Source organism: Typopeltis vanoorti, chromosome 1, assembly GCF_054136105.1.
Source record: "Typopeltis vanoorti isolate ZY-2024b chromosome 1, IOZ_Tvanoo_1.0, whole genome shotgun sequence".
Classification (NCBI taxonomy): domain Eukaryota; kingdom Metazoa; phylum Arthropoda; class Arachnida; order Uropygi; family Thelyphonidae; genus Typopeltis; species Typopeltis vanoorti.
Genome location: NC_143549.1, coordinates 62,729,253 through 62,744,556, shown reverse-complemented (window position 1 = coordinate 62,744,556; position 15,304 = coordinate 62,729,253). Strand labels below are relative to the sequence as shown.

Genomic DNA, 15,304 nt, shown 5'->3' with positions numbered 1-15,304 from the left:
TTTTTGCACACTGAAATAAGATAACCATCTTATTTCAGTGTGCAAAGATTCATACTTGGCTTCCATAGATATGCAAATTTTTTTTTTAAATAGGCATGCTTTTAATGATCTTGACTTGATGTAATTTACCATATTTACAACTTGGTCTAGTACAGGTTTTAATATTGCTAGTAATGTTTTTGAAACTAGGGATTCTCTGTGCAAAAAAACAGTGCGTAGATATAATATTTGGGTTTATTTTCTTTGCAAGATAACAAATCCTTTAATAGAGCCTGCCATTGATGGAGCACCATCCATACAAATTCGTACACACAGTTCCCATGAAATTTAAAAATTTTCCAAATACGATGTAATAGAATCAAAAATATCTTGTCCTGTTGTACATTTCGTAAGTTCTCTGCAGGATAGAAATTGATTCACTATTTTGTTTTCATTAATGAAATGAACGAATCCTAGTTTACGAGCTTTACTGCTAATGTCAGTGGAGACTCATCAATTTGTAAAGCAAAATGTTGTTTTGAAAATTTATTGGTAACTGTTTTCTCAATATCATCTGACATATCTTTAATTTTATTTTTTATTGTATCGTCCAAATGAGTAATTTTCATAATTTCCTTTTTTACTTCATCACCAAACATAATGTTTACTATTTTACAACATGCTGGTAAAATAAGAGACTCTGCTATAGTATGTGGTTTTTAATTTTACAGCATTTAATTCAGCTATCTTATATGATGCAAGTTGTGCCTTGTCAGAAATTTTAAGTCTTTTCAAAATATTTTATTTGTTTAACTTGCATGTCCAACAATCTCTTGAAATAATCTTTAGTTTTTGAAGCAAAATTGGTGTGCTTCGTAGTAAAGTGGCATTTCAACTTAGCAGGAACCATTGTGCTATTGGATAGTTTTTCCCCTCATACAAAACTGGGGAATAGGACATTCTTCCTCACTGGTCCATGTAAAAACTGCAACTTAAATATTTGATCGAATATTGTCTATTAATTTTTCTTATTTTACTATGTATAATGCTGTCTTCTGTATGAGACGTATTTGCAGCAACATCATTACTACTACTTTCAGTTGTACTTGCCCCATCATTAATATTTGCCTCAGAATCATGTTTTTGTTTAATAATAAATTTATCCATTGTGTGCTACTACGATGTTAGACAACCCACAAACCAAATACAGATTAAAAATGGACTGTGCATTATTACGACGTTGCACAAACCACAAACACACATCACTGAATGACTGTAAAAGAGATGCTCCTCCCTGCCTCCCTCCTGCAAACACATGACCTATAAACGATATTCTATTGGTTTAGAAGTCAACGCGCATAGCATCTTCATTTGTTAGGATCAGAGTAGCCAATTACACTCAGAACTGTGTTGTGACATCTTTCACCAGTAGAATACCTGTAACCAGTTTATGGAACACGAGTGTTCCGGGGAACACCAGTTAAGAACTACCGATCTATACTGTTTTGTTCTAATTTATGTGAGAGCATGTTGCTCTCTAGCTTAATATACCTCTTAATGATTTGTAACCAAATAGATCATAATAATAACAAGCCTCTGAGTTTGATGTAGTAAGGTTTTTTTTTACTGTGACTTTAGCACACCACGTAGATTGTAATGTAGCTTGTTTCTTTGTATATATGTGTATGCTCCAGATGACCTTGATATGAAAGTTGAAATATTGAGTGATTTCAACTGACAAATGAGTAGAATGAATGGAAGTGTGCAAATATCCCGTGCATCAAAATCACCTATAACTAGTGCCTTAAACTGCATATGATCCTTCAGTGGGGTGAGGACAATCCAGTCATGTTCGGTGCCACTAAAACTCAATCTTGCTTCAAAAGAAACCTCAACTCACATTCTCTTTACCCTCAGTAATACACAAATCACTAGACAAAATAAGATCTCTCTCTCTCTCTCTCTGTGCTTGGACTAACATTCCCTTTCACTCTCTCCTGGCACAAACACATCACATCAGTAGTTTTCTCAGAGGAAAAAAAAAGTAGTCATTCTCTTTTGCTGAAGATGCTATTTTACACCCAATCAACTTTTAACTATACTGGTATCCAAAACCTAAGGATGAACACTATTTCTGAAGATTACAACTGCAAATTCAGATGAATCAGCTTGTGCAATTTGTATAACTGATGATTGAGTTTAAAGTGGGTAAACATTCAAATTTTCAAATCGCATGCAAAGGGGGTCAGTGGTAGCACTCAACAGGATAAAAAGCAAAAGGCTGGCTAAGTGAATTGTGTTTGAAGGAAGCTCTTTTTGTGAAGGAATAAAGTTGCAAACATGGATGTCTTGTAATGTATCAAAGGCATCCAAATGATTTCACGCAGGAAGAATTATTGGGAAGCTTGAAGGCTGCAGAATTACTGATATTGCCAGAGAGTTTGGAATCTCACAAGCATTATGCTCATTGGGTGCACCAAGCTACAAGTGCTAAGAAAAGGGACTATGACTAATGAATGATATTGCAACGAAGTTCTTCAATATCATATTAGATTGTTCCATGGTGCTGTAGACCAATAATTCATTTTTATGGATGACAGTGCCACACCTCATCATACACAAGCAGTGGAGATACTTCTAGAGACAGAGGGTATTAATCAAATCAAGTGGCCAGCATGCACCCGAGTGTTAGATCTGAAATAGGCGACCTCATTTTACATGACGTTACCATTCCAGAATCTTACAGTAAACATAAAATAAATATGCATACTTATCTTTTAGCACAGTATAACTATGTTTTTTTTGTAAACAACATCTTGTATATTAAACTTTGAATTATGTGAATTAAAATTAATGTATCTGTATGTCAAGCATGAATGTAAGTCAGCAAAAAGGGGCAGTTATAAGAGAAATTATTAGTGATTTTCTACAAGTGAAAGAATGCAAATTATTCAGCAACATAGGGCAAAGATCGCCCTAACGCTACAAGAGCAGCGTATGCGCCCATAGGCACCACATTTGAGAAAATATCGTGATGCATACATTCTCGGAAATAGAAAGTCCTGTATGTTGATCGGTGATGTCACCCAGTTGGAGACCAATAGGTGAGATGATAAGAGAAATTCAAACTCGGAAAGGTGGCGCTATTGGGAGCGTATAAAAACCGGCAACACGGAATTGAATCCCCCCGTTTTCTTGTTCCTGCATTTCTCTCCGTGTGCTACAAGTGCTCATCGCAGTTCAGCTCTTAATTTTAAGAGCTGACTTTCGAGAAGTTCTGGCATGGCACCGCAGCAGATTTCGGCAAGATCGAGCGTAGGCCGTCAGTGAGAAGGTCATTGACGTAAAACCCTAGCAGAGAAATAGCGCTCGGCTCAGGAGAGCACGTGTATCCCACGTGGCGAAAGAATCGAGATAGCCAGAATCGTAACAAAGAAGGAAGGACGGAAAGAAACCGATAAAGAGTAGATAAGTACTTTCACTTGTTCTAGCCTCTTTTGAGAATTGACTAACAGTGTGAAGAGAGTGTATCTTAAGTTTGTAATAGAAGAAAGTGTGAAGAACTAAGATTTATGTAAATAACTCTATGCCTTTTGAAGTGAGTTTTAAGAACTTTCAGTTAGATAGAGATTTTGTCGTGATTCATTCGAGAGAGATTATCAATGTGCTAAATGCCTAAATGTCCAATAGAGTTGTAGATAAGAATGTGAAATATGTTGAAATATTTAACTTGCAAAAATTTAGAAATCAATTCTTAATTATTTTAAGAGCGAGAGGGTGAGGGAAAAGTAGAATTTTAATTTAGAATTAATAATCATTTTGTTTGTATTGCATTGCATAATGAGTTCATTAAATTTATTTGATACTTTACATGTCTGTGTTTCTGATCATGCTGACTGATCTTGACCCTTCATAAAATACGAACCTATGATTGTATGTGTGCGTGGGGATATCCCAATTAAGAGTAGTAGGGCATGACTGCAATAAACTAGAAAACCTAAGGCTTCTGAATTTCAGTTAAGATTATTAGTAGCACCTGATATCCTATGACTATTCTTAGGCTGAGTTTAGCTCTACCCTTAAGGCCCAGGCTGGCACAGTAAAAATAAATTTGCCTGAGTGAATAGATAGTTCATAGTATTCAGGGAACAGGTAATTTCTGATGGCCCTTAGAAGATTAAATTACATAAGGAAAAGTATAAAAGGGAAACATAACGATAAAATTAAAACAAAGAGAAGGTCACATAACAAAGGGTGCAAGTGGCAGGAATTTGATAGAAGAGGTTGAAGTAAGAAAGGATAAGATTAAATATAGTGCATCGATATAAAAATAGTAATAATAGTAAAATAAAAGAAAACAGAGACGTAACACCAGATCTTAATCCCATAGAACACATTTGGGGCACAATAGGGAGATGCATTGCTGCCTGAAATTGCCCTCCAGAAAACAAGCAATGCCTTATCCTTGCTCTGAAAGAGTGGGCCAGTTTGCCTCAAGAACTCCTGAATCTCTTAGCGCTAAGCATAGTATGATGTGAGAGCTGCATCACAGTTTGGGGTGAACGTTCCATACTGGAATGTCTCTCTCTGAAAAGTTTTCTCTAAGCATTGCAATTTAATTTGTACGAAATTTATAACACACTTCTTGTGTAACATAATATATTAGTATGCTGGCAATAAATTTGTCCACTTTTGGCTGTAGTCATGAAAATTTATTTCATATACAGGTAAAAATGTTATTTATCCTTAGCTTTTTGACACCAGCGTATATACCAATTCCAAATCCAGCTGTGCTTAGAATGCTGCTCAAATGTTTGGGGTAGAGCCTAAAACATATCTAAAAATTCTTGATGTTCTCCAGAGGGGAGCAGTTTGGCTCATAGATGATCCCTCTCTGAGATTCACTTCAACATATATCTCACAGACGTAGTGTTTCAGCACTGTGTCTATTCTACAGGTACTTCTGTTAATGCAAGTGCAGCAGCACCTAGCACCCTTTACTGTGTAACTGCAAACACACTAAACCTGCTTTTCTTCTTCTATATAACCTCTCTCCTCTGGAACAGCCTACCACAAGAGGTGTTTCCAAACAGCTACACCCTGCAACTCTTCGAAAATAAATAAATAAATAAACAAATTTCTGACTCCTCACCTACACCCAGACACACCACTGATGTACTTAAAGATCCTTTGGCCTCATGTGTGTGAGATTAGTGTTTGTGTTTGTGTTTTTCTCTATCAGTTACCTTCACTCATCAAATTGTAGCAGTTTTGCTTATGACATTATTCTCTAATCCTCTTCTTCATTCTAGAAACTCTGTGGTATTCAAATAATTGTAGCTTCAAAATATTTGATAACCATTATCTTAAACACTGACTTCATTATTCACAGTGAAAGTTCCCGTTTTCATGTCACCTTTATCATCTCTAACTCCTTTTACAGCACTCTTTCCTTCATTTCTAAGCTTCTTCAACAACGTCCAGAATATTTTTTCCACCTTCTTGATATTTATTTTCTATGTTCTTGCCAAAGTCCTCTCATGACTTTTGTTTAGCTAGTTTTATACAGTTTTTAGCTTTCTTACATTTGTCTTTGTATTCTCTAAGAGCACAAGCTGACTTATTTGCCAGTAACTTTTGATATGCTTTCATCTTTTCCTTCACTGCCTCGTTAACTTTCTGTGTCCACCATGGAATTCTGATTTTTCTATCCTTGCACACAACCTCACCACATGCCTCTTTGGCTGAATCGATCAGGGTTTTCTTCAAGGCTTGCCACTGAATCTCCAAGGTTTGGTTTTCCTGTTATCAAACCCTTTCATTTTTTCTTCAATAATCTTTGTGTATTTTAGTCTGCAGTTCACATCTGAGAGCTGCTCAACTTTTATTCGCTTTAAAACTTTCTTACATGTTATTATTTTCAATATGAAATTCAATTTTTATCCTGCAGTGATCACTTCCAATTTCAAATCCTTTGTACACTCTGGTGTCCTGCACCAGGGAGAAAACATCACTATCAACAATAACATGGTCAATGAGACTTTTCTTATTCGTTGCCTCTTCTCTCCATATGAATTTGTGTACATTTTTATGTTGGAACATGGTGTTAGTAATAACCAGTCCATGTCCTCAGCAGAAATCCAACAGGTATTTGCCATTATTATTAGCTTTGCTCTTTTCTCCAAATGTCACAAAATATTTTTGTATTTTTGACAATCATTTCCTACTCTACTATTTAGATCCCCAACAAGGACCAACTTTTCCTTATTTCATTTTTCATCCATAGGCACAAATAAGTCTCATTGTCCAGTTCCCCATTCTGATATTTGCCAACATTACTCTACTTGAGACTGCCTGCCATTCAAGATTAGCCTCGTATTTTGTGTTGAATGCTGTGGCTACTTCTTCTTTTCCTTGATTGTCATTGCCCGAATATAACATTTTGTATTTATTGCTCAGAAAGATCACACCAGTTTTTGTCTTTTTTTGTTTGTCACCCCCCTATTATGTCAATCTGGTACTTATCTAATTCCTCAGCTAGCTCCATTTCCTTGCCATTCAGGCTTCTTATGTTGATAGTAATGATCTTTAACTCTGGCGATGTTGAGTTAGGGTGTGTTTTCAGATTTGTTCCAGTAGCTGACTTTTTGCTGTTCTTCCCAGTTCCTTCCCTTCTGTTATTCATTATCTATATGGATCACATTATAAAGGAAAGTGGTATTAAAGCTGATATCAAAATTGCAAATGTTAATGTCAACTCTTTGCTTTATGCAGATGATGTTATACTTCTAAATAAATCTGCTACAAGTCTGCAAGACAAGAAAAATAGGCAGAAGCATTGTGAATGGAGAACCTATAGAACAAGTAAAACATTTCAGCTACTTAGGCACAATATTTAGTGAAGATAGTAAATTAAATATGGAAATAGACAACAGAATCAACAAAGCTGGTATGGTAGGAAGTCAACTGAATAAATTTATATGGAATAAGAGCGAAATTAGTCAAAACACTAAATTAGCTATATACAAGACAGTATTCAAACCAATTTTAACTAATGGATCTGAGAGCTGGGTCAGAAGTAAAACATTTGACCAAAGACTAGATATGGGAGTCCTGAGAAAGATTAGGGGCATGAACAGTGCCATCAGTGGCAATATCATATTAAAAACGAGGCTATTAGGAAAGAACTTGACATTGTCAGCATCCAGGAATGTTGACAATGTCAGCATTTCTGGATGCTGTTCTCTACCAGGCTGGCAAGAAAAAGACCCAGTGGAAGACTAAGGTATAGGTGGATTGATACGTAAAAAGTGCCTTAGAAGATAGAAATATAAGATCTGATAATGTTGGAGTCTTGACAGATGACAGATTGATTTGGAGAAATATTGTAGATAGAAAGTTAGTAATTATGTCAATTTTTCATGTAGTACTATCATATCCTGTACACTTCCAAATTCCTGACATCAGGGTACATGTCAGGAATTTGATGATGATGATGGTGATGATATATAAAACTTGGCCACCCACAGTGCTGTTGTGTGCTCTTGATTTACAACACTCCATGGTTGAGAATAGCATTAAAAAGCTTATCTCAAATATAATATAAATATTATATAGACTATAATAAACTACTGTTCTCATGCTCTCCTTCCAGTACTTCACAAATCCAAACTTTAATGTTTACAGAATAGAGTAATCCATGTAATTGGTGAGCTTCGTTTCACAGATTCCATCCATTCACTTTGTCATATGTGCTTTGTTTCTGCCTTATGCTTTTTATAAGCACTATTATTCTTCTGCTTTTTACCTCTAATCATGTAAGAAATGAGCAGTCACTAATAAACATCTACACATGCAGTTCTATTCCAGGTATATCAAACCAACTTCTTATCTTCTTCCTTTATACCATCTACTTTATTCTTGAGAACAAAAAAATCATACTAAGTTTTTTTTGATGCTGAGGTGGGGGGAGTCCATGGATGTAATATGCTTGTGACATGCTCATGACTTATTTTTCATGGTATTAACAACGCCACAAACACTTTTATCAACAAAGATGTTTCATTAACGCTTATATTTCGCTGATTTTCAACTCAGCATCATCAGAGCACAACACACATGTAAACGCGACAGTGAGTGAGTGAAACAATATAATTACAAAAGATCTAAAGTCCTATTTTTTGGTGCCCTCTAACAGAGAAAAAAAAAACAAAAAAACTCACAGTTATCCAGGAGTTTTTCTTAGGATAACCGTCTCCCAAATTTTTGGCAAATTAATGCAACCATATATGTTAAGGTTGGGAGAATTCTTCAAAGCCATTGCTGACTCAAAAAATAATCTTTCAGATCTATAACGACTCCTAAGTAGCACATTCATTTTCCTCCATCTAATCCTGTGTGAAGGAGTGTCCAAAGCGTGGTCTGCCAGTCCCGACTTGCTTTAGTAATAGTTCACTGATCTTCCTGTTTGCCCATAATAGGCCAAGTCACAGTCACATGGAACTTCATACACTCCTGGGTGTGCTAAAGGGTGAAGTTTATCCTTAGGCGAGCGGATCAGAGTTGCCAGCTCGACATGAGATTTGAAGGTGGTGCGAAGGCCATGTTTCAACAATACTTTGACTATTTTTTCCGATGTACCTTGATATAGGGAATAGAAATGGTCATGTTGTATTCTTGTGTATTAGGGGAGGGCAGAGTAATGGGCCTATGTAGTATTTTATCTATTTTGTAGGGATTATAGCCGTTGGCTAAGAACGTATGGCGCAGGTACTGGAGTTCAGTGGTCAGAGCTGTATCGTTAGAACAAATGGCTCTGTGTGTAAGTGTTTTTAAAATGCCGTACTGTTGGACTGGATGATGATGTGATTGTTTATGTAGGTACCTTCCTGTGTGTGTAGGCTTTCTGTAAATAGAAAAAGATAGTGATCCATCTGAAAAGCGGGTGACTAATGTGTCAAGAAATGGTAAACAGTTATTTGATGAATTTTGGGGTGTTGGCTGTTTAGGTAGGTGACAAAAGCATCCAAAGTGTCTTGTCCATGGGGCCAGAGGGCAAACACATCATCTACATAGCGCAACCACACTTGTGGCTTGTATGTAGCTGTGGTAAGTACTTTGTTTTCAAAGTGTTCCATGTAAAAATTTGCTAAGGGGAGAGAGAGGAGGGAACCCATAGCAGTACCATTAATCTGTTTGTAGAAATCCCCCTCCCCATGTAAAGTAACCTGCATTCATGGTAAATTGAAATAATTCAAAAATATCTGGGGGAAATTTAGACTTTATTAAATCAAGAGTGTCTATAAGTGGTACATTGGTAAATAAGGAGGTGACATCAAAACTAACCATTATGTCTGAATTTTTTAGGATTAGATTTTTAACCGGTGTTTTGAAATGGATTGATGTTTCGATGTCACCTCCTTATTTACCAATGTACCACCTATAGACGTTCACAAGCATATCTAACACCTAAGCTTATCTGTTAGATATGCTTGTGACAGGATAAGCTGGATGGGAAAGTTATTCCAAGAAAAGAAAACTCATCTTTACTGGCAATTGAAACATTATCAAAAGTAAGGGGGAGGGGGAGGTGAAGTAGGATCTTACTTCTAGGTAATAAGGCAGGACTGTGTTTTGATGGCACTGAAATTCACTACATTATCTCTTCACCTTTCTTGAGAATGGTGAGGAGACAAGTGTTTAAGACATTGAATAGAATTTGAAGTTAGAGAGAGGTCACTGATGGGTGGGAGTGAGTATACAGAACAATGAGATACTCCAGCATTGCTAAAGAAATCTGATGAGAGGAAACCATCTGACATGATATACAACGAACATCCAATGAAAAAAGCTGGTAGTATGGTGAGTAGGAGAGAAACCATAAGATGGTAACTTGTTGAGGTGGGAGCCTCAAATGCTGTAAAAATATTAAAATACCAAATATTTTCATCATCTGTGTCCAAAGGTGGATTAAGTTTATTGAGATCTGTTGTAGATTGAAAATCATGGGATCCAGACTGCTCGTCACTAATTACGGAATGGGTCTGCATCTAGTGAAGAAGCTGGTTGTTATCTATTTCTCCATAACTTTTGGGAGTACCATGAAACTATTTAAACTGGAAGTTTAAATAGTTTCATGGTATAATTTCATGCATGACAGTTTCATAGAGACTGGATAAAGGCTTGCCATGCTGTTAAATAGATGTCAGTTGAATATGACATCTTATATGGGCAATGCAGAATGGGTGTTTTATTTCCTGGAGCATAATATTTAGCACAATTGGAGGGATGTTATCTGGATAGGAGACTTATTTGGTATCAAGACTAATGATGATTTTTCTGATGTCCTTCTGGCTAAGATCACATTAGGCATGCTTTGAGCACTTTGTGGTAATTTGTAGGAGGTGATTTGCTTTTATCATCTATAAGAAGGAAAAGAGTGATACCAAGTGAAGTGATCTGATCCACCTTAGTTTTGGGTAATTTTACCATGGCTCATCAGAATCTGTGTGTGTGAGAGAGAGAAGGGTGTGTGTGGAAACAGGGATGTGCTTATGCCCAACAGCCTCACCTGAAAACAGAAATCTCAATTGTTAATTTAGGAGGAGGAGGCAAGAAGTCCCTCATTCCGTTAAGTATTATTTCATTTATTTGGTGCGAGCATTTGTTTAGATTGGGAGAGCAGATAAAGAAATCAGACCGTGGAAGGGAAGTGTTTGAAATACTAGAAGCCATTCGATTCCACTTAGCAGCACCCTTAGCACCATTGCAGTGCTTTACAGTACAAGATTGAGTTTGGCTGAGAGAAGATAGAACTATAGAAAAGGAGATATGGATAAGATTATGGTCAGTTGGTATCTACAGTATTTGTAGGGAGAGCTGGATAAGAAAAGGTCCAGAATGTTAGAAGAATAATGAAGATTATCTGGTATTATGGCTAGTATGTTAACTGTTTATGACTAATAATAAATGCTTCCTTTCCAGCATGATCTGTAAAATTTGAGAAGGGAGAGCCAGTTTGTGTTATGAACCTTAGTCTCGTAGGCAGATAATCTTATTATAAATAATTATTTATAATAAGATTATAATCTAATTATAATTAGACTATGAAATCAATTTTAGAGATAAGTAGTCAAAGAGGATGTTATGGCTGTCTAAATTGGGAGAGAGAGCAATAAAGACAGATGAAAAGTGAGGTAAAGAAATCTTGTATATTTGATAAATTGAGTCAGGTTAGATCATAAAGTGGGAATTTGAAGTTTGTTAACCTTTAGCAAGGCATATCTGATTTGATAAAAGTACATATTTTTCTAAAGGCATTATGCAAGATGTACTTGGAATAGCTGAGGTGGACTGTAGGCAGAAGATGTCAATTGGAGTTAGTTGTGAACAGTAAATCGGGTTTTGATACCTGGAAATGGTGGTCCATCATCAGTGTTTGTGTTATGCCCTAGATTTAATGAAATGGATGTGGAAGTGTTTATTGAATGAAATGTTGCTGTTTTTTGCAGGAAGAGACTTTACAAAAAATGTGTATTTTTCATTTATTTATTTTTCTTGCTTTTTGTTGGAATTTTTTTATATGTAGTGATGCTGATATTTGTATGATTATCTTTTGTGGTTGATTTTGTGCAGGAAACTTGGAGAGCATTGTCATGAAGCAAATCATTGAAAGGCTTGTGCACATAGTCTTATCCTGGTCTCAAACCGTTTGGGACCGTAAAGTGAATTGAAAAAATTCTGTGCTTGTTCTCCAGAGCTGGATCCCCCCATATTATTTAACTCTTAGCCCATTCATGGTATTAGTGTGACAGAAGTTTCTAATCTTTCATAGAATTATCTTGGGGAGGTGGGTGGGGGTGTCCAGAGAATAACAGCAAGCTGTTAATTAGTTTTTCTGTTATGCATGTTTTATTTATTTTATTTTAAACCTTGATTACACCCAAGTGGTGACTGCATATGAAAATTTAATATATATCTGCAGGTTCTTTCAGTTGACTTAAAGAAGGAACTGCTCGTACATTATGTCCAAGAAATAAGCAAAAAGCCTCATGTTGCTGATAGACTGTTTCATACTCTTCAAGATTCTGCAGGGTAATTCTTATGTTGAGTACATTGTTTGGTTATTAGCATTTAGTTCAGAGAGAGAGAGAGAGAGAGAGATTAAGAAAGAGGAAGGACTTGTAATCTGAAATTGCTGTACATTAACTGCATTAAGAATTTTTTAGTTTATTATGTTAATGCTTAGTAACTTATTCCTTATTGGAACATGTGATATTTTGAAATCTTTGTACAAATTTTAATGTTGATTTATGTTCTACAAACTTTAAGTTAATAGTATTAACATACTCTGTTAACAGATAAATTGATTTATTATTTTAATGTTATGTTGAATATTTCATGTTTTGTTAATAGAAATAGTTACTTTTCAACAGTAGTATTCTTAGACTCTTAGAAATGCAACCAGTTTTGTAAATTTTATACAGATGATGTCCAAAGTCATTGATATGTATCAGAAACAAAGATGGTAGAGGTTGTTTCTGATTTGCACACAAAGTTTTTCTGGTACACATTGCTGTTTTTTTTTTAAAAGTAAATTTGTATGTTATGCTCATGATTTAATTGCGTTAGTTACTTCCCATTGTAACAAACGACCAAAAAGATCCTGCCAATTTCCATAGCATCAGTGCTGTGCTGAATAAAATTTAATATATAAACTGTCTACCATAACATGGTATTTCCTTGGTCCTTAAGAGTTTACTATAAGTGAGAGCGAAATGTAACAGAACTCTGTGCATATGTTTAATTTATATACACACACTTATTTATTTTATTTATTCATTTTAATTTATTTCATTGTTTATTAGTGGATATTATGAATGAACATCATTTACTTATAGATATTGTGTATGACCATCATTGTTTTCTAGATAGATATTGTGCATTGTATGACAATTAATTTGTTCTATAAAAAATCAGTTTGCCCTAGAAAAAAATTACTGTTTTCATTGCTTTTGTTGTAAACATAGTTCATGAAGAAATTAAGAGAAATTATTTAAAATGTTCTGTAGTAGCCTTGTCCACTTGTTTATGAGAATTTTTAAAACAAACTGAACTTTAAAAAAATATACATTGTCCAAGCATACATTCTTTATTAAGGGTATCATATTTAAACTTCCAGTCAACAGGTCTTAACAGTTGTTTCAGAACTAGAAGATAGGATCACTATCAGAAAGTTTTTCTTAAAATATGGTGATCTCTCAGTTATCCAACATTCAAATGAACTGACCTTCAATTATCTGATTCTTGAATGGGTTAGTGTATAAAATGACTTTTGATACAGTGCCACATAACTGTACCTTCAGTTATTCAATTCATTAGATATCTAACTGGCAAGTTAATCTACCACTGTGGTTGAATAATTGAGGATTACTGTATTTCCTAGAATTTACTGTGGGAAATCCACACTAATTATTATTCACACAGTGCCCACATCATACCTCTCCTTAAATGCATTTAAAAAGTAATCCAAATCAGTGGCACATTTGGATGGGGGGGGGGGCAAAAAGGGGAAAAACACTAGAAAATTTTCCAAAAATCTTTTCCTAATTAAAATTAATTATTTTTTATTTATGTTATGTCTTGTCTTTTATTTCTGTACGACTTATGAATTAGCAGTCACATAAGGTGGGAATGCCCTATAGCTCTTGGGGGAATCACGGACACTGTGAATGCAAGGTGAACGATATAGTGCTCAGGCAGACTGTGCTCTACTTCGTTTGCCTGAGCCAGACCAGAGGAGATCATGGCTTTCATGTATTGGCAATCACTGCAGATGCTCAGTCATAGGTCGTATGCAATGCGTAATGTCTATTCTCAAATGGTCTACTCAACTCCCCCCCCCCCCCCCAAGATTAAATCCTGAGTGCACCACTGATCCAAATAATATAATTGTGAATAATGTACAATTAGCTCTCACTGGAGGGATCATCAAATAACAAATATCAACATAACAGACTCACTATAACAAACTACTAATGAGTCTTGACAAAATCTATATAAGCGCAATACTGTGCATAAGGAAATTGACTATAGCAAACTATTCACTGCAATAGACTAGCCCTATGGTTGTTTAGAATTTTCTGAACATAAAGTTTGTTTAGGAAATTCTAAATAACTAATTCTGTGGCCCTTACAAGTTCACTATAATGAGTCAACTATAATATTTCATTAACTTTTTTTGGATGTTTTATATTATAAATAAAGAACACTAAAAAATTACAAAACACTATATATAAAAATCTAGGATCTTAATTTTCTTACACTTGTAAAATAGAACTTCATATCGTGTTTCAAACTAAAGTTTCAAATTAGTAGGTTCTCTTTTAAATGGGAACTTAGAGTAGAATATTGTATTTCATTTGTTTTTATTTTCAATGGTTACAAAAATTTGCTTTTATTAAATCATGTTGAAAGTAATTTATCAAAATTTTAAATTAATGATGTAACTAATATCTTTCTGCCATTCATTTACTGATAAAATTAATTTCATAAGAAACTTCTGTTGTATGGGGGTGGGGAGTGAGAGTCAACTCCCTGCTCCTTAGTCCAACATATGAGGGGGGGGGGTACAAATTACGCAAAATCCTACTCGCCATGAAAAAGCCTCGCTCATTTTTTTTAAAGATGCATTCCAGTAGGTCAGTAGGAGTTTCATAAAGTGAGTAATGATGTTGCATTATTGATTGGAGAATACTTCCATTGTGTGAGAACCATTCCAACATGGAATCAGTAAATAATAAGAATACGAAGAACAATTCAAAAAAAACTTTTTGGAAAATATAATTTGTTGCATTGATTGTTGCTAGAATGGTCCTTTATCCCATGTATTCTTCTGGGTTGTCCTCAAGTTTAAAAAAAAAAAAATGTTTAATTTTTTTTTATTATTATATAATAATATTCTATTTTGTCCAGTCTTTAGCTACTTGATAGCTAACAAAATTTACTAACCACGAGTAAGTGGTAATTGAGTGAGCGTATTTGTCAAGCCCTATATATAATACATACATATATGCCAGCCTAGTTGACTGAGTAGTTAGTGTATCCGCTCTCCAGCCAAAAGGCTGCAGGTTCGAATCCCGCTGTGGGCATGGATGTTTGTGATTGTGAAAATACTAATGGTGGTGGTGGTGGTCAGTTGATGCCGTTGGTGAAGATGATGCTGCTCGCTATAGTCAGTGGATTGATGGAGGCGACAGAGTTGTAGAGTAGGTGCCCTCCCTCAATGAGTCTTTGGACTCCTTGGAGGCATCGTGTAATAATTTAT

The 15,304-nt window shown here is 35.3% G+C and overlaps 1 protein-coding gene across 3 annotated transcripts in view; it reads left to right on the top strand.

Moving 5' to 3' along the window:
• The window catches only part of LOC150110032 (clathrin heavy chain 1-like), a 244,312-nt gene extending 231,350 nt beyond the window's left edge, over positions 1 to 12,962 (top strand). For all 3 annotated transcript variants that reach the window (XM_090390818.1, XM_090390808.1, XM_090390827.1), the window contains exon 10: positions 11,963 to 12,962. In XM_090390818.1, coding sequence (XP_090246944.1) covers positions 11,963 to 12,076 — 114 coding nt within the window. In that variant the 3' untranslated portion in view covers positions 12,077 to 12,962. The remainder of the gene's footprint in view (positions 1 to 11,962) is intronic.
• The last annotated feature ends 2,342 nt before the right edge of the window (positions 12,963 to 15,304 follow it).